We start from the raw sequence: 19,084 nt of genomic DNA, 5'->3' as shown, positions 1-19,084 counted from the left end.
CCTGCCCTGCTTGCTGATGGAACAAAGAGTGCAAGAGGGGGGGGCTGCTGCTGCTTCTTCTCCTCAGTGGCCTTCTCCTCAGTGGCCTTCTTCCCCTCTGTTTGAGAAATTTCTGAACATTACACTACTCCAACAGAAGCCGAATGGATTCACAGATTTACCATGTAAGAGTAGGTCACATGAGAATGTTTGGAGAAGTGTTTCTCTTGCATTCTGCCTGCATGTTGACCCATTCATACAAGGCTGCTGTCACAGCTTAGTGCCACACATCAATCAAACACCAAGACTCACACCTATACGTCGCTGTAAAGGCTGTTGAGCAACATGTGCTTGTTGGGTCGTCGCTACGGCGCCTCCACACACACGGACCCGTTATTCAGGGTCCTTATTTAATGCAACATGTAAGCACAATATGAAGTCAAACAAGGTCTTTATTGGTGTGACACGGTGTCAAGGAAGGCCGCTGGTTCCCCTGAGCTCCGCCTTTCCTCAACAGAGCAAGGCCGACATAACCCAGCTGGTTTGAGTTATGATCAAAAAGTATTAATGAACAGAAACCTAAACAGTTACAAACCCAATGAAACTGTCCAGCTGGTTAGCTGTCCAGAGGTGACGGTAGGTCTGAGGTTTACGGTGTCTTATTGTTCCATATCGGCGCAGTGATTGGCTGAAATCCAATAAGCCCCTCCTGGCCTTTGACCCCTTTGTCCTGGTAGGTCATCTCCATCCCCCGCTGACACACACACACCTTCTGTTGCTGCCTCTCTCCAAACCCATCTCCATATGGTCTTATCTGAAAAGCCTGTCTATTTCTCCCTTATGGCTCAAAACGATGCTTTTAGTTTAATACATTCAATGATTGTGCTTTTATGGTTCAACACTTCTACAAATACACGTTATGACATATTATATCATAATTATACTTTTGGTTTAAAACTTATAGGTGAACATTGACATAAAATATCCACCATTGCTATTGAACATTGCTTTTGAACTTTAAATTCCTCACACACCAAAACTGTCTGGATTGATGAATAGCATTAGAGATAAGAGGGGAAATATGGATTTTGGATTCTGGGGTGAACTGTCCCTTTAAGGCTTCTTATGCATTCATAATTGAACCACTCTAAAGTCCACCGGTCCGGCACTGTTATGACTTAGGTGTTTGTATTTCTGCTTGCGGGTCGGCTGCAAACTATTACGTGATCAACCCTCCTAAAGAGCTCGTGTCATTAACCCTGCACAGATTACGCTGTACGGCTATCATCACAGATTTCAAGGCTAGAACTCCTTAGACACACCAAAGTCTCAAACAGAAAGAGTTGATCCTTTGACTCAACATAGTCAGAGGATCAGAGTTCAGCGAGAGAGAGAGCGAGAGAGAGAGACACAGAGACACAGAGAGAGAGAGGTGAGTCTTTTAAACTACTGGCATTCTTTCAAATGACCTAGGAGGTATTTTACTCTGAGCAGCTTTATCTTGCACCTGTTTGGTCAGCTTGCATTAATGTAAGAACATATCGTCTATCACGAGTTATCATCACGAGTTGTTGTATTTACGTCACAGAAGTAAGCCCGTATACATATCAAAACGATCATCCCGTGACCACATTCACGAGACCTTGTTCTGGACATCACGAGCAGGCTGCCAACAGTGTTTACGTGTGTGGTTAACACCGTCTATATGTTGGTGGCGCAACATCGGACCAGCAAAGGCGGCTGTTGACTTGCGTGTGTGCGCGCGTGAATGCGTGTGCGCGGGCTTGTGTGTGTGTGTGTGTGAGCGAGAGAAGAGAGGAACCGGACTTCCTCGTCCCTCACGAGGAGCGCCCCACGCGTTCATGAAGCCGAGAGGGATTTGCGCGCCCGCGTCTGAATACCGGTTAGAGCCGGTAAAGAGACAGCAGACCGGAAACAATCCGGTGGAGACAAGAGACGCGGCTGGCTGTACATCGGCTTTACTATTGGTCTATTTCATGTATTCATTATACTGAGCATTAGGGTTCGTTTTTAAAATAGATACATAACATTCACAAAGACACGTTGGCTTTGTGAATGGTCACGTTACATCAGCGAATGACTTTAAAGACACAACGGAATAAGGACGAGAGAGGCTGCTCCTCCAACCGCTCCGGTCAGCTGCCGGTAAGTACCGTTAACGTGTGACGGTAGCCTCAGCTCACAGCGGAGCGCAGCGGCGAATAACGGAAGTCTGGATGAACCGAGATGGATGCGGCACGCTGACAGCCCTCCGCATCCGCACTGCGGTCCTCAGTGTCTACGTGTATTTAACCACAGACGAGTCACAGTCAAACCCTTCCGTGTGTGGCTCATGCTAACGTTAGCATACATTAAAAACATTAAATATCAGGGAACAGATGACAGGGTCGATGACATGACGTCCATATTCTAGTGTCCGAGTCCATTATTTCCTTTCAACATAATTTGATCAATGTTTATTATGTCATTTCATTCAATAAAAGCTATTGAGTTTGAATACATCTTCAGTACATACAAATAATATTCATTATTTTATGTTTGCATCTCAAACCCTGAAAATGGCCGGCGGCAAACTAAGAAAACTATCAGTGATGACGTAATGGTCTCACACTGGAGGAGGAGGAGGAGGAGGAGGAGGGGGGGGGGGGGGGGGGGGGACAGGCGTCGTGTGTGATAAGAGCTGTGTGAGGACCAGCTCAGTGGTCTCAGTGTGTTTCTTCATGATCCCAGCTGAAGACCGTCTCTAGAGACAGGAGAAGGACTCTTCTTGTTCACAGGAGGCAGGACGGAGGGACCTTGAGACACTCGACGCCGAGGCTTGTCTTGTTTTGGATACACTTGGCTGCACACTTTTTTATAGGAAAGTCCAGCGCCATTGTCATTGTGGCTTTGACTGGAGACTAGTGTCCCATCATGGTCCAAAGACTAGTCAATCCTTCCAGAAAGAAATGTTCTGGTATACTAGTAGTTAAAGATAGCCTTCCAAAACCCACATTAATCAAAGCTGACGAGTCGTCACAGGGTGGCACATTACATTTAGTTTCAAATTATTATCTTTATTATCATTATATTACAACTTCCTTCTCCAAATGTTACAACTTTATGTTTGACTGTTTGAACACAGATCTGTGGGAAATGTTTTGAACTTGCAGAAAGTTTTGAACATGAGCAGAAACATGCGTGAGCTATTAAAGTCCAGAGGTTTATCAATTCATTATTTAATGAATTGATAAATGTATTATGGATGTCTTTAAGTGCTTTCTGGCCCTTCTTGTGATTCCACCAGAAGCGCTGTGTACTGATGAGGCTGTAACGTTCTCTCTAAGTCACTCCCTTCAGGGGAACAGTACACTGTGTACAGTGTAGCTTTATAATTGATCATTAATAAACACTGTGTGCAGTGTATCTTTATGATTGTTCATTAATAAACACTGTACAGTGTATCTTTATAATTGTTCATTAATAAACACTGTACAGTGTATCTTTATAATTGTTCATTAATAAACACTGTACAATGTATCTTTATGATTGTTCATTAATAAACACTGTACAATGTATCTTTATAATTGATCATTAATAAACACTGTACAGTGTATCTTTATGATTGTTCATTAATAAACACTGTACAGTGTATCTTTATAATTGATAATGAATAAACACTGTACAGTGTATCTTTATGATTGTTCATTAATAAACACTGTACATTGTATCTTTATAATTGATCATTAATAAACACTGTACAGTGTATCTTTATAATTGATCATTAATAAACACTGTACAGTGTAGCTTTATAATTGATCATTAATACACACTGTACAGTGTAGCTTTATGATTGATAATGAATAAACACTGTACAGTGTATCTTTGTGATTGTTCATTGATAAACACTGTACAGTGTATCTTTATGATTGTTCATTGTTAAACACTGTACAGTGTAGCTTTATGATTGTTCATGAATAAACACTGCAGTGTAGCTTTATGATTGTTCATGAATAAACACTGTGTGCAGTGTAGCTTTATTATTGTTCAATAAACACTGTACAGTGTAGCTTTATGATTGTTCATGAATAAACACTGCAGTGTAGCTTTATGATTGTTCATGAATAAACACTGTCTAGTGTAGCTTTATTATTGTTCATGAATAAACACTGTGTGCAGTGTAGCTTTATTATTGTTCAATAAACACTGTGTAGTGTAGCTTTATGATTGTTCATGAATAAACACTGTGTGCAGTGTAGCTTTATGATTGATCATGAATAAACACTGTACAGTGTAGCTGTATGATTGTTCATGAATAAACACTGTACAGTGTAGCTTTATGATTGTTCATGAATAAACATTGTGTGCAGTGTAGCTTTATGATTGTTCATGAATAAACACTGTACAGTGTAGCTGTATGATTGTTCATGAATAAACACTGTACAGTGTAGCTTTATGATTGTTCATGAATAAACATTGTGTACAGTGTAGCTTTATGATTGTTCATGAATAAACACTGTGTGCAGTGTAGCTTTATGATTGTTCATGAATAAACACTGTGTGCAGTGTAGCTTTATGATGAGACGTGAAACATTGTGTCAGCAAACTATTTGAAGATGAATGGACAATCCTTGGCCAACAATATGGCGTAATGCAGAAAACAGAAAACAATTCAATCGAATTTCAGTCCCAACTCTGTTTCCAGCCGCAGAGAGCTGTTTCCACAGAGAGAAGTGTGTGTCTGTCAGTGAGGGCTGGAGTTCTTCTGCCCCCAGATATCATAAATTCATGGTCAAGTAGGACTTCAGAATGAGCTCACCGATGGCATCTCTGTTTCTTCCTCCAGGTGGCCTGCTGCAGCCATGAGGACGCCCCATTCCCAGCGGTGTCTGGGTCCAAATGTTTACCCAGAGGTGCCTGAAGGCGGCTGGGGCTGGGCTGTGGCCGCGGCCTTTTTCTGGGTGGAGGTCTGCACCTATGGGACCCTCAAGAGTCTGGGTGTCTTCCTCCAGGACCTGATGGAAGAGTTTGGGGAGAGCAACAGCCGAGTGTCATGGGTTTTCTCCATCTGTGTCTTCATCTTCAGCTTCACTGGTCAGTCACTCAGCCTCTACTCATCTGTGTTTCTCCTTCTGTAAGGAGTTGAGTTTACTTTAACATTAAAGTATAAACAAAGCAAAAATTCCTTGAGATGTTGGAAAACATTTTTTTTTAATGAATGGCCATACAGTATATACGTAGCTTTAAATGTTGCCGCCGCAAGGAATTGTGGGAGGGAATTATCTTCTTTCCTTTTGTAAAGGAAGGTCCAGTGTTTCCTATGCTAAATGAGCTAATACAGGAAGCATTGAAGCACCTTTCCTTAGCATTTAGAGAGTTGGAACAGCTCTCATCATGGAGGACACTGAGATACTTCCGGGTCATTTCACTCAGTGTGGAACCTTCCTGAGCAAAAAGGACTATTCAACCGCAGCCCATCTGTTTTTTTTGGGCTAACTCATATAATTGACTTATTATTTCTTTCACCCCCACTCCAGCCCCCCTGTCCACGATGCTGAGCAACCGCTTCGGCTTTCGACCGGTGGTGATGATGGGAGGCTTCCTCATGAGCCTGGGAACCATCACCTCCACCTTCAGCACCTCCATCAACGAGATGTACATCACCATCGGTATTGTCTCAGGTACTTATCAAACTCACACCACCAGCTATATGTCTGTCTGTCTGTCTGTGTCTGTGTGTGTCCGTCTGTGTGTGTCCGTCTGTCCGTCCGTCCGTCCGTGTGTGTGTGTGTGTCTGTCTGTCTGTTTGTTTGTCTGTCTGTCTGTGGGTGTCTGTCCGTGTGTCTTTGTGTGTCTGTCCGTGTGTCTTTGTGTGTCTGTCCGTGTGTCTTTGTCTGTCTGTGTCTTTTTGTGTCTGTCTGTGTGTGTGTCTGTGTGTTTGTGTGTGTGTGTGTGTGTGTGTGTGTGTGTGTGTGTGTGTGTGTGTGTGTGTGTGTGTGTAACAGTAACATGCCATTCACAGAGTAACTGTATACCTCTTGTAGATGTGTTTGTCTTGTTTACAGTCCCATCCTGTAATGAATGAACTCCAGCAGTTTGTTTCTTCCAGAAGAGGCCAATGAACAGCCTCTGAACACCGTACAGCTGTGTTTAGCCTCTGAACACCGTACAGCTGTATTTAGTCTCTGAACACCGTACAGCTGTGTTTAGCCTCTGAACACCGTACAGCTGTGTTTAGTCCCTGAACACCGTACAGCTGTGTTTAGCCTCTGAACACCGTACAGCTGTGTTTAGTCTCTGAACACCGTACAGCTGTGTTTAGCCTCTGAACACCGTACAGCTGTGTTTAGCCTCTGAACACCGTACAGCTGTGTTTAGCCTCTGAACACCGTACAGCTGTGTTTAGCCTCTGAACACCGTACAGCTGTGTTTAGTCCCTGAACACCGTACAGCTGTGTTTAGTCCCTGAACACCGTACAGCTGTGTTTAGTCCCTGAACACCGTACAGCTGTGTTTAGTCCCTGAACACCGTACAGCTGTGTTTAGCCTCTGAACACCGTACAGCTGTGTTTAGCCTCTGAACACCGTACAGCTGTGTTTAGCCTCTGAACACCGTACAGCTGTGTTTAGTCCCTGAACACCGTACAGCTGTGTTTAGCCCCTGAACACCGTACAGCTGTGTTTAGCCCCTGAACACCGTACAGCTGTGTTTAGTCCCTGAACACCGTACAGCTGTGTTTAGCCTCTGAACACCGTACAGCTGTGTTTAGCCTCTGAACACCGTACAGCTGTGTTTAGCCTCTGAACACCGTACAGCTGTGTTTAGTCTCTGAACACCGTACAGCTGTGTTTAGCCTCTGAACACCGTACAGCTGTGTTTAGCCTCTGAACACCGTACAGCTGTGTTTAGTCCCTGAACACCGTACAGCTGTGTTTAGTCCCTGAACACCGTACAGCTGTGTTTAGCCCCTGAACACCGTACAGCTGTGTTTAGCCCCTGAACACCGTACAGCTGTGTTTAGTCTCTGAACACCGTACAGCTGTGTTTAGCCTCTGAACACCGTACAGCTGTGTTTAGTCTCTGAACACCGTACAGCTGTGTTTAGCCTCTGAACACCGTACAGCTGTGTTTAGCCTCTGAACACCGTACAGCTGTGTTTAGCCTCTGAACACCGTACAGCTGTGTTTAGCCTCTGAACACCGTACAGCTGTGTTTAGTCCCTGAACACCGTACAGCTGTGTTTAGCCTCTGAACACCGTACAGCTGTGTTTAGTCCCTGAACACCGTACAGCTGTGTTTAGTCCCTGAACACCGTACAGCTGTGTTTAGCCTCTGAACACCGTACAGCTGTGTTTAGCCTCTGAACACCGTACAGCTGTGTTTAGTCCCTGAACACCGTACAGCTGTGTTTAGCCTCTGAACACCGTACAGCTGTGTTTAGTCCCTGAACACCGTACAGCTGTGTTTAGTCTCTGAACACCGTACAGCTGTGTTTAGCCTCTGAACACCGTACAGCTGTGTTTAGTCCCTGAACACCGTACAGCTGTGTTTAGCCTCTGAACACCGTACAGCTGTGTTTAGTCCCTGAACACCGTACAGCTGTGTTTAGCCTCTGAACACCGTACAGCTGTGTTTAGTCTCTGAACACCGTACAGCTGTGTTTAGTCCCTGAACACCGTACAGCTGTGTTTAGTCCCTGAACACCGTACAGCTGTGTTTAGTCTCTGAACACCGTACAGCTGTGTTTAGTCTCTGAATACCGTACAGCTGTGTTTAGTCTCTGAACACCGTACAGCTGTGTTTAGCCTCTGAACACCGTACAGCTGTGTTTAGTCTCTTGGAAGGAGCAGAATGGGGAAACTGGAGCAGCCAAATAGTCCACAACAAACACTAAACTCTCTTTCAGAGCAAGATTGACAGAACAAGAAGTGGCTGTGGAGGAAGGAATAAATGGACTGAATGGAAGTCATGGATTGGATGATGATGATGATGATGATGATGATGATGATGACGTTGGTGAAATAACTTGGCTCTCTTACTGGGATTACCATGTGTGCCTCTGAGATGGACCACAGCTAACTGGACAACCCCCCCCCCCCCCTGTCTCTTTATTTTGTCTTTACATGCCTTTTGACAGGAGTGACCTGGCGCCTTGATCTTTGACCCAGCCCACTAGCCATGCGGTGCTCCTACCATGAGCCAGTGGCTGTCATGTCCCCCTTTTCTCTTCTCCTTTGTTTACAGGCCTGGGCTACTCCTTCGCCTTCCTCCCCACCATCACCATCCTAGCCCAGTACTTCTCCAGACGGCGAGCCCTCGTTACCTCTGTCGCCTCCTCCGGAGAATCTTTTGCCATATTTGCATTTGCTCCAGGTGAGTCTAGGAAAGGATTTGGCATAGGATACACTGGAGCCATTCTTTATGAAAAGGAAGGAGATTGATTAAACCATTATTACTATGTACTATGTACTAATGGGATTCATGTTGAATACGAATGGACAACCGTTTCAACATGACAAATACAACAAGTGTTATGTAATGACCAAAATACATATTCTGCTGACACTGCATAACTGCCTGCCATCACGAATCTATATTGAATGTATTCAGGGTCATATCTCCTTTTTTACTGTATGTTTTTATTTATGTGAATTCTTGAGCACATTTAAATATAAAAATAACTATCTCTGTTAATGACCAAAAACATTTGATCTATTTTAATCTAACCATTTGACAGTGGCCCCCTAGATGGCGCTCTGAGGCCCTCCGGGGGTTGGGGGTACAGTGAGTGGTACAGTGAGTGGTACAGTGAGTAGCACAGTGAGTAGCACAGTGAGTGGCATAGTGAGTAGTACAGTGAGTGGTACAGTGAGTAGTAGTGAGTGGTACAGTGAGTGGTACAGTGAGTAGTACAGTGAGTGGTACAGTGAGTGGTACAATGAGTGGTACAGTGAGTAGTAGTGAGTGGTACAGTGAGTGGTACAGTGAGTAGTAGTGAGTGGTACAGTGAGTAGCACAGTGAGTGGTACAGTGAGTAGTCCAGTGAGTGGTACAGTGAGTAGCACAGTGAGTGGTACAGTGAGTAGTAGTGAGTGGTACAGTGAGTAGTACAGTGAGTGGTACAGTGAGTAGCACAGTGAGTGGCATAGTGAGTAGTACAGTGAGTGGTACAGTGAGTAGTAGTGAGTGGTACAGTGAGTGGTACAGTGAGTAGTACAGTGAGTGGTACAGTGAGTGGTACAATGAGTGGTACAGTGAGTAGTACAGTGAGTGGTACAGTGAGTAGTAGTGAGTGGTACAGTGAGTAGTACAGTGAGTGGTACAGTGAGTAGCACAGTGAGTGGTAGTGAGTGGTACAGTGAGTAGTACAGTAAGTGGTACAGTGAGTGGTACAGTGAGTAGCACAGTGAGTGGTACAGTGAGTAGTACAGTGAGTAGTACAGTGAGTGGTACAGTGAGTGGTACAGTGAGTGGTACAGTGAGTAGTAGTGAGTGGTACAGTGAGTAGTACAGTGAGTGGTACAGTGAATGGTACAGTGAGTAGTAGGGAGTAGTAGTGAGTGGTACAGTGAGTAGTACAGTGAGTGGTACAGTGAGTGGTACAGTGAGTGGTACAGTGAGTAGTACAGTGAGTGGTACAGTGAGTGGCACAGTGAGTGGTACAGTGAGTGGTACAGTGAGTAGTAGTGAGTGGTACAGTGAGTAGTACAGTGAGTGGTACAGTGAGTAGTAGGGAGTAGTAGTGAGTGGTACAGTGAGTAGTACAGTGAGTGGTACAGTGAATGGTACAGTGAGTAGTAGGGAGTAGTAGTGAGTGGTACAGTGAGTAGTACAGTGAGTGGTACAGTGAGTGGTAGTGAGTAGTAGTGAGTGGTACAGTGAGTAGTACAGTGAGTGGTACAGTGAGTGGTACAGTGAGTATTAGTGAGTGGTACAGTGAGTAGTACAGTGAGTAGTAGTGAGTGGTACAGTGAGTGGTACAGTGAGTAGCACAGTGAGTAGTACAGTGAGTGGTACAGTGAGTGGTACAGTGAGTAGTACAGTAAGTGGTACAGTGAGTAGTACAGTGAGTGGTACAGTGAGTGGCACAGTGAGTGGTACAGTGAGTGGTACAGTGAGTAGCACAGTGAGTGGTACAGTGAGTAGCACAGTGAGTGGTACAGTGAGTGGCACAGTGAGTGGTACAGTGAGTAGTAGTGAGTGGTACAGTGAGTAGTACAGTGAGTGGTACAGTGAGTAGTAGTGAGTAGTAGTGAGTGGTACAGTGAGTGGTACAGTGAGTAGTAGTGAGTGGTACAGTGAGTAGTACAGTGAGTGGTACAGTGAGTAGCACAGTGAGTAGTACAGTGAGTGGTACAGTGAGTAGTACAGTGAGTAGTACAGTGAGTGGTACAGTGAGTAGTAGTGAGTGGTACAGTGAGTGGTACAGTGAGTGGTACAGTGAGTTGTACAGTGAGTAGTAGTGAGTAGTAGTGAGTGGTACAGTGAGTGGTACAGTGAGTAGTCGTGAGTGGTACAGTGAGTGGTACAGTGAGTGGTACAGTGAGTAGTACAGTGAGTGGCACAGTGAGTGGCACAGTGAGTAGTACAGTGAGTAGTAGCACAGTGAGTAGTACAGTGAGTAGTACAGTGAGTAGTACAGTGAGTGGCACAGTGAGTGGTACAGTGAGTTGCACAGTGAGTGGTACAGTGAGTGGTACAGTGAGTAGTAGCACAGTGAGTAGTACAGTGAGTAGTACAGTGAGTAGTAGCACAGTGAGTAGTAGCACAGTGAGTGGCACAGTGAGTGGTACAGTGAGTAGTAGTGAGTGGTACAGTAAGTAATACAGTGAGTAGTACAGTGAGTGGTACAGTGAGTGGTACAGTGAGTAGTACAGTGAGTGGTACAGTGAGTGGTACAGTGAGTATTAGTGAGTGGTACAGTGAGTAGTACAGTGAGTAGTAGTGAGTGGTACAGTGAGTGGTACAGTGAGTAGCACAGTGAGTAGTACAGTGAGTGGTACAGTGAGTGGTACAGTGAGTAGTACAGTAAGTGGTACAGTGAGTAGTACAGTGAGTGGTACAGTGAGTGGCACAGTGAGTGGTACAGTGAGTGGTACAGTGAGTGGTACAGTGAGTGGCACAGTGAGTGGTACAGTGAGTAGTAGTGAGTGGTACAGTGAGTAGTACAGTGAGTGGTACAGTGAGTAGTAGTGAGTAGTAGTGAGTGGTACAGTGAGTGGTACAGTGAGTAGTAGTGAGTGGTACAGTGAGTAGTACAGTGAGTGGTACAGTGAGTAGCACAGTGAGTAGTACAGTGAGTGGTACAGTGAGTAGTACAGTGAGTAGTACAGTGAGTGGTACAGTGAGTAGTAGTGAGTGGTACAGTGAGTGGTACAGTGAGTGGTACAGTGAGTTGTACAGTGAGTAGTAGTGAGTAGTAGTGAGTGGTACAGTGAGTGGTACAGTGAGTAGTCGTGAGTGGTACAGTGAGTGGTACAGTGAGTGGTACAGTGAGTAGTACAGTGAGTGGCACAGTGAGTGGTACAGTGAGTAGTACAGTGAGTAGTAGCACAGTGAGTAGTACAGTGAGTAGTACAGTGAGTAGTACAGTGAGTGGCACAGTGAGTGGTACAGTGAGTTGCACAGTGAGTGGTACAGTGAGTGGTACAGTGAGTAGTAGCACAGTGAGTAGTACAGTGAGTAGTACAGTGAGTAGTAGCACAGTGAGTAGTAGCACAGTGAGTGGCACAGTGAGTGGTACAGTGAGTAGTAGTGAGTGGTACAGTAAGTAATACAGTGAGTAGTACAGTGAGTGGTACAGTGAGTAGTACAGTGAGGGGACCTTGTGTATTGAGTAGTACCGTAACGGCTGCTGTCCTCTCGCCACAGCGCTCTCGACGCTGAAGGAACACATCGGCTGGCGCTACTGTCTGGTTGTCCTCGGCACCTTTCAGGCTTCTGTGATTGGCTGTGGGCTTCTCCTCCGTCCAATCATTATTGAGCCGGAGCCTGTGAAGAAGGGCAAAGAATCAGAGTCTCTGCCTGTGAAACAGCTGCAGACTGCTTTGGAGCTGGAGAACGAAGAAACCGGGACCTCCATCAGTTCAGAGGACTCGGGCGTCACCTCCATCTCTACTTCCAACGGAGACCTGAGGACTGCAGGGGCTGAAAATAAGACTCTGATGGAGTGGAAGGTGCAGGACAAAGAGGGCAGGGAGCTGTCACTGTCCACCCCCCCCACCCCAGCCAAGGTAGAGGCGGGTCCTCTCCATCCGTCCAGCTCCAAACTTCTGGACTTTTCTGTGCTCAAAGACGGTGCCTTCATCTGGTACTCCCTCTTTGGCTTGTTTGCCACGCTGGGCTTCTTCGCCCCGCAGCTCTACATCATTGAGCTGAGCAAGAGCCGGGGCGTGGAGCCCGGCTGGGCCTCCTCCATGCTCTCTGTGATGGCCGTGGCCGAGATCTTCGGCCGTTTGTCCATCGGACTGGTGTTGAATAAAGTCCACTGCAGGAAGACCCTGGTGCTGCTGGGCTGTGTGGTTCTGCTGTGCCTGGTGCTGGTGGCCTTCGCTGTTGTGTGGGAGTTCTGGGGCCTAGCGGTCTGCTGCGCCCTCTACGGCTACTTCATGGGCACCGTCGGCTCCATTCACGTCCCGATGCTGGCTGAGGAGGACGTGGTGGGCATCCAGAAGATGGCATCGTCCGTGGGAGTTTACGTCTTCATCCAGAGCTTTGCTGGTCTGGCAGGGCCACCACTAGGAGGTCCGGGATCTCTGCTTCTCTTACTGCTGGTACTCATCAGATAACCTCTCTGTAGCACTTTCTAACCGCTGTCTCTTCTTTTAGGTGTGTTGGTAGATGTCACACAGAACTACGGCGCTGCCTTCTACTCATGTGCCATTGGAATGGGCCTCAGTGCCATTTGCCTGGCTCTGGTTGGCCCGACCAAGTCCGGCATGTGCCAGAAACAGAGCAGACACGAAGAGGCAGGCAGGAGCGCAGAGGAAGAGGAGGAAATGTCTGAGGACAGCGGCCAGTCGGACTGTTTGGACCAGGACAACGCCTCTGTAATATGAAACCGGTGTCACTAATACTCGCCCACAGAGATGGTCTTCACAGATGCTGCTGGTCTCTTTGGGCTCACAGCCGTCCCCCCTGTGAGCCCAAAGACGTATCCACGCTGAGCTCACGGAGACGCCCGCTGTCAGTCTCTGTGGTCAGTCCGATTCCCTTTATCTCAGGAAAGAAGTGCTATAATGTAATGTCTACTCAAGTATGAGTCATGATATGTGTGAGAGGCCTCTGTGACATCACCGCTGATGTCTGTGACATCACCGCTGATGTCTGTGACATCACCGCTGATGTCTGTGACATCAGCGGTGTGCTGAGCTTGTTGATTGGAGCTCATGTCCTCATGAGAGCTCTGCTGAACAGCTGCTCGTTGTGTTTATCCCCCCATGATGGAATCACGCTCAGCATCCACAGCTCACACTGCTTCACTTTCACATATAACCCTCCTTGCAAAATGAAGCGGAATCAATCTAGCTGTATGCATTCAACGCACGGACGAGGATCCTACTGCTGCTGACGAGAGTCTGTTTACGCACATTCATGGAATGAATGTTTATTTTCTGTCACCATGCTAACTGAAGCCATGTTGCAGCAGTGCGTGAGCCTCAGAACCGGTACATCCCTCATGGTGTCTGCTCTGGGTGAAGATCGACCATCAGGCTGTGATCCTGTGGACTACTGGTTCACAGTGACTTATTAGTAGTTAGCCGTAGCTAACTACATGCAATGTTGTACGTTATACAGCATGTTTAAGTGTACAACTAGAGGCGGTCATATACAGTATACTCAGTGTTTTGACAGATGCAAAACCTAGAAATTTATACAATTTCACATTTTGTACACATTTAACATGGGTGATAGTCCATGTACTAATCCAAGGGTTCAGGGTCAGCTATGCTCTTCCTCTGTTGTTCTCCACACGGACCGTTCACCTGCATTCAACCGACGCCTGCTCCAACAACTCAGAACGTAAACCAGAACACTTCAGATCCCAAAGCCTTCTGCGCGTGACTGCAGAACCTGAGTCTAGAGATCACTCTGCTCTCGACCAGACCCCATGGAGGCCCGGACTTTTCTTCTTTGACGAGCTAGCAAACCACTCCATCAAACACAACATCCTGCGGGGGCTGGCCGTTGTATTTGTCCTACACTTGAGGAAGTGTTGTTGTGAATGTGGGGGGGGGGGCTCTGCCACACTTACCCCAAATAACCAGTCGCCTGTACGTATCTGTACTGTACAACCTTTATTTCAACCTTTTATAATGATGATATGATGCACATTTTTTTAATAGAACTTTTTCTATAATTTTTTTTTGACATGAGTGCGAGGCCTGTTAAGTGCTGTTCTGCTTTCATCATGTATGATCCAAATAAAATCTCCTCCAAACATCTGTGTGTTTACTTTGAATTTTGTCAGCCATGCTACTGTACATGAAGAAGAAACCCTTCTGACGGTGAGTCTCCCAATTCATGCACTCACATGCATGCACTCACATGCATGCACTGATGGCAGAGGCTGCCGTACGAGGTACCACCATCTAATGCAGGGTTCTGTGTTTCTGAAGTTCATGTGGGTTAACAGTCAGGATGTGTTCGCCATGTTGACCGACCCTTCGTGAAAGTCTCCATACCTTTATAGATGTAATACTGGATCACTGGAGCAGCCCTTCAGAGAGCACAGCTGTTCACACCAAGCTATTTAAAGTAGTGAAACAGCACCCTCTGCTGGCCGAACAGCAGCTGTGTCACACAGGACCTTCTCTGTGAACACACACCATGACGTCTGGATAATAATCAGTACCTCCAACAACGACCAAAGGGGATGTTTTGGCTCAAAGTATGTGGACTCGTGAACTTTGACCTCGTGTGATCGTAGAACATGTACTTACATAATAATAATACTTACATAAAAGTATATACATAACTATATTCATTAGTAGCTCCTGTTAGGATGACACTATGGTGACGATCGTACAGAGCTTAGCTGGTGAAAGCAGCTTTACTTCCATACAAACAGAAATGAATGGGACGCATTGGCATTATGACACTATGTAATGCAGATCTGAGAAATGACAGAGAACATGGAGCATCATGAACTCATAATCACTAGTGATTCAGATGTTATCCATCAGCTCTGCTGTCAGCGGAGGAACCAGAAGACTCAGAAGACTCAGAAGACTCCACACTCCAGTCTCCACCGGACCGGTCAGACGTCCGGCTCGTTTTGCTAGTTTGTCTCTAATCCTTGTGATCCGGAGGACTCCTTGTGGTCCGGAGGACTCCTTGTGGTCCTGAGGACTCCTGTGTCTCAGGTATACTCTTCCTGCCTCTCCACTCTGCATCTACTCCACCACCATTTACACATGGTTCCACCCCTGTGTCCGAGATCTGCTCTAAACTACAAATCACAAGAGAAGAGACACAATAAGAAACGTCTTCATCAGGGCTGCAACTCCATCATTACCAACGTGATTTATCTTTCTGTGACATGATCAGAAACATGTCAATTCTCCCCATGAATACAGATCTTGTGTCACAGAATGTTACATTGAATTGACTGAAAGTTTTACTGATCAAAATAGTAGTTCTCAACAGACAGAAACTCAATCAGACGGCCAGAGACGGATGATCTTTAGAAACAGTTTATTTAGGTTTGATTTGTTTAGGAGTAAGACAGCATAAGTTAGACTGTACATTGAAAGCTTGTCTATCTGGAGAGAGAGAGAGAGAGAGAGAGAGAGAGAGAGAGAGAGAGAGAGAGAGAGAGAGAGAGAGAGAGACAGAGAGAGAGACAGAGACAGAGAGAGAGAGAGACAGAGAGAGAGAGAGAGAGAGAGACAGAGAGGTTTGATGTGAGGCGTCATGAAACACCTGGAGCACTATGAAACATGGACAGTAGAGGCACTAAACGTTGCTCCTATAAGACACTGGCATGAAGAGAATCATCGTCAGTCCATCAGCGTTACTCACCGATGGTACCGGGTCACGGCTGAGCATAGCTGTTGCATAGATTGGACTAGTTAAGGTTTACACCGGTGTCCTCTCACAGCGGCCTACAACCAAACCACGTTAGTCAGCTGCAGTGCACAGGACCGGTAGAGGACCTTCTGAAACACATAATCAAACCAGGTCCTCTCTGTTCCCAGACCACCACCGGGTCCCTGGGCAGGAGGCCACCATCCAGCTCTGGAGGATCTGGGGACAAATCATGTGACTGACCTGACTGATACTAAACAGTACGTGTACCTGGACCACAGCAGCTCACCAGATCAGCATGTTTCAGACGGCACCATTACAGAGAGCACATCCATGAGACTATCAGACACTTGAGTCCACTTAACGGGACCTGATCGGCGTGTGGAGGTGCAAGCTCACGGTGTTTCTACAGTTCAGTGCTGAGACCCCAAAGACACAGAACACGGGTCATGGAGAGAGCTGGAGGAGCCGGTGTGACGAGGCGTTCACCCTGACTCTGTATGAGAGAGCACTTCTGCTTAACAGCCGGAGGTTCTGTCTACACTCAAACGAAGCCTCATTTATCATTTATTTCCCAGGACGGTTTCTCATACAAGGAAGTCTCTTTCAGGTGCAGACAGAGCTGGCTCAGGTGAGAGCTGGGTCCCACGGTAGCAGGCGGTCTCCGTCTTCAGCCTCACACCAAGGACTCCCTGAGCTCGCTCCACCAGCAGAAGAAGACTGTGATGAAACAGGTGGACCTCTGAGCTCACAGGTACTGCTCCACAAGGTCTGAAATGAACTGGGTTTTCTCTTGAGGACTGGTGAATGTCACTTCACTGAGCCTCCTCTCTGCTGCGGGACACAACTCAACCGTGAGAGCTCTCAGCTGACGGTGAAACGTCACATCTCCAGCAAGTAGACAGAGCCCACGTCAGGACAGGGCTGCTCTCTGACTTCACGGTGTCCGTTTGTGGCCTGAAGGCGTCACGTGACAGCAGTCTGGATCCCCCCACACACACACACACACACACACACACACACACACACACACACACACACACACACACACACACACACACACACACACACACACACACACACACACACACACACACACACACGTTGGGCGACTTGCCTTCAGAGTTGGGAACGCACAGCGTTAGCCACTGCACCGCTCCATGCTAACACACCCGTTGAGTGACAGAAGGACCACACTGATGCAGCCTGGGGACACAAGTGAACACAAAAGCAAATCTACATTTTGAACAAATATCAGAGCTCAGTCTCAAACTCATTCATCCCACGAATCAAGAAGTAAGAAGCAGGGACCCAGAGAGGCAGCTAGTCCCGGAGCACGGGTCTCATCACGGAACAGAACAGAACAGCTGCTGGTGTGTTCTGGTTCTTTGACCTCTACCTGATGAGCTGCAGGAAACAACGTGGTCAGCAAGTTTTAGTCCGAATACTGCAAGGCCACGCGTCAAGACAAGCTAACCGCGACAGATGACATCACTGAGGCCAGTCCATGTCAGAGTCCACACAGCTGGAGGGAAACCGGGTCTGAAACAAGACCCCTAAAGAACACGGTCTCTGGCTAACGTTGAAGTGAACACATCAAGTAGAAACGATCCGTATTAAGGAGTTAAGACGTACTGTACTGGTCGGGGTTCTTTAAAACAAGAGCTACTAACACTAAACACACTTCTTTAAGTTCAGTCACTGGATCCAGGTATCACATACCAGAATCCATAGAACCAGTTACAGGTCATTGCTGATGGTCACCAGATAGTCCATAGTCCTCACTGATAACTCCAGCTGTTAGACAGCTGTGAGACAGAAGACCAAACGGGTAGGCTGAAGCCTCCAGTGTAGACAAGAGGGGGGGGGGGGGGGGGGGGGGGGGGGGGGGGGGGGCGTGTTCAGTCACTATAGTGATTAGCTGCCAGTAGCAATTACAACACAACTATAGAGACAGGAGTACAACAATAATGCATTATGCTGATGCGTGTGTTCCACTCAAACACAACATGCTGCCCTGTCAGTGGAATAGTGACGACATCACTTCTGAAGTGTGTGCATCATGTGACAGCATGAACCAGTGGAGGACGCCGAGCAACGTGACCCGTCCACAGCAGAAGAACACTCGCGGTCACACACACCGGTCTGTGTGGACGTTAGGTTCCTCCAGGGACACGCAGGCTGGCTGTGTCCCTTCAGCTGGAGCTCAGGACGCACGGCAGACAGCAGCAACAGGTACCGATTACAATGAGACAACAGGGAGACACAGTGGAGGAGGTGAGACGAGGACAACGCTCCCTTCTTTCCCGTCTCTCCTAAAGAGAAGAACTGTGGACGACTCTACAGTTCTCGCTGTCTGTTCACAGCACCTCCAACCTCAGTCTGGCACATGTGATATTTTTGGAAGTATTATTTTGACAATGATGGATTCAGCAGGATTTCAGAGATTAAGGGTGTTGCCGGGCCGATGGGAACTTCTCATGGACGTCTTTCTGCTGTTGTGGGGGTTGATTTTTGATAAAAGAATAAAAAGATACAAAATAAAACACGATAAAAACAGGGTTAATAGAAGCCCATCGTGGACCCAATGCACCCGTGATATTGACCTGTGGAAAGTATCTGGATGACGTCACCATGGAGACGAGGATGCAGCGCTGCTTTGACCCGTTTGCAGGTCTGGTTTGCATATTGAGATCCACCGGTCCGGTGATGTAGGCAGAAGTGAGACAGCAACAGGTCGGATGAATACCAAGTGTAGATGTCATCATCCAGACAGGGAATGTCGGCACAGAGCACATGTCAACACCGGCTCGCTTGTGCAGACCCCGATGCTAACACATGGTCCTGGTCGGAGATGGCAGGACTTCTACGTTTGAGACATAAAGAGTCTTCTCCGCAGACGGACAGAGAGAAGACACCGTGACATCTGTGGTGCGGGTCAGAGGCAGGAGTTCTGGTTGAGCAGTGGGTCCACAGTGTGTCCTGAGAAACAACGATTAAGCCAGCATGGTGTTTCACTTCAATCCAGTTCATCTACGGATCCAGTTCAATGTAACAGAGTCCATCAGTTTACCC

The 19,084-nt window shown here is 46.9% G+C and overlaps 2 protein-coding genes across 3 annotated transcripts in view; one reads left to right on the top strand and one right to left on the bottom strand.

Moving 5' to 3' along the window:
- The first annotated feature begins 1,191 nt into the window (after window positions 1-1,191).
- slc16a6b (solute carrier family 16 member 6b) lies at window positions 1,192-14,422 on the top strand. 2 transcript variants are annotated; one of them, XM_068724846.1, is made up of 6 exons: window positions 1,192-1,411; window positions 4,826-5,073; window positions 5,517-5,660; window positions 8,225-8,353; window positions 11,852-12,724; window positions 12,809-14,422. In XM_068724846.1, the coding sequence occupies exons 2-6, from the start codon at window positions 4,842-4,844 to the stop codon at window positions 13,036-13,038; spliced, it is 1,608 nt and encodes a 535-aa protein (XP_068580947.1). In that variant the 5' UTR covers window positions 1,192-1,411; window positions 4,826-4,841; the 3' UTR covers window positions 13,039-14,422. The 2 variants fall into 2 exon arrangements, with proteins under 2 accessions (XP_068580947.1, XP_068580948.1); XM_068724847.1 differs by lacking the exon at window positions 1,192-1,411 and adding an exon at window positions 1,838-2,145.
- Window positions 14,423-15,659: 1,237 nt separating this feature from the next.
- Window positions 15,660-19,084, bottom strand: part of gna13b (guanine nucleotide binding protein (G protein), alpha 13b) — an 18,442-nt gene continuing 15,017 nt past the window's right edge. The window contains 1 exon segment of the mRNA XM_068724848.1: window positions 15,660-19,084. This exon segment is cut by the window's right edge and continues 711 nt beyond it. The gene's annotated coding sequence lies outside the window, so the exon portion shown is untranslated.

This window comes from Cebidichthys violaceus, unplaced genomic scaffold (genome assembly GCF_023349555.1).
Source record: "Cebidichthys violaceus isolate CVI_PGR_0920_01 unplaced genomic scaffold, fCebVio1.0.p SCAF_32, whole genome shotgun sequence".
Classification (NCBI taxonomy): Eukaryota; Metazoa; Chordata; class Actinopteri; order Perciformes; family Stichaeidae; genus Cebidichthys; species Cebidichthys violaceus.
The sequence above is the reverse complement of the archived record's forward strand: the minus strand, read 5'-3'. Positions and strand labels throughout refer to the sequence as shown.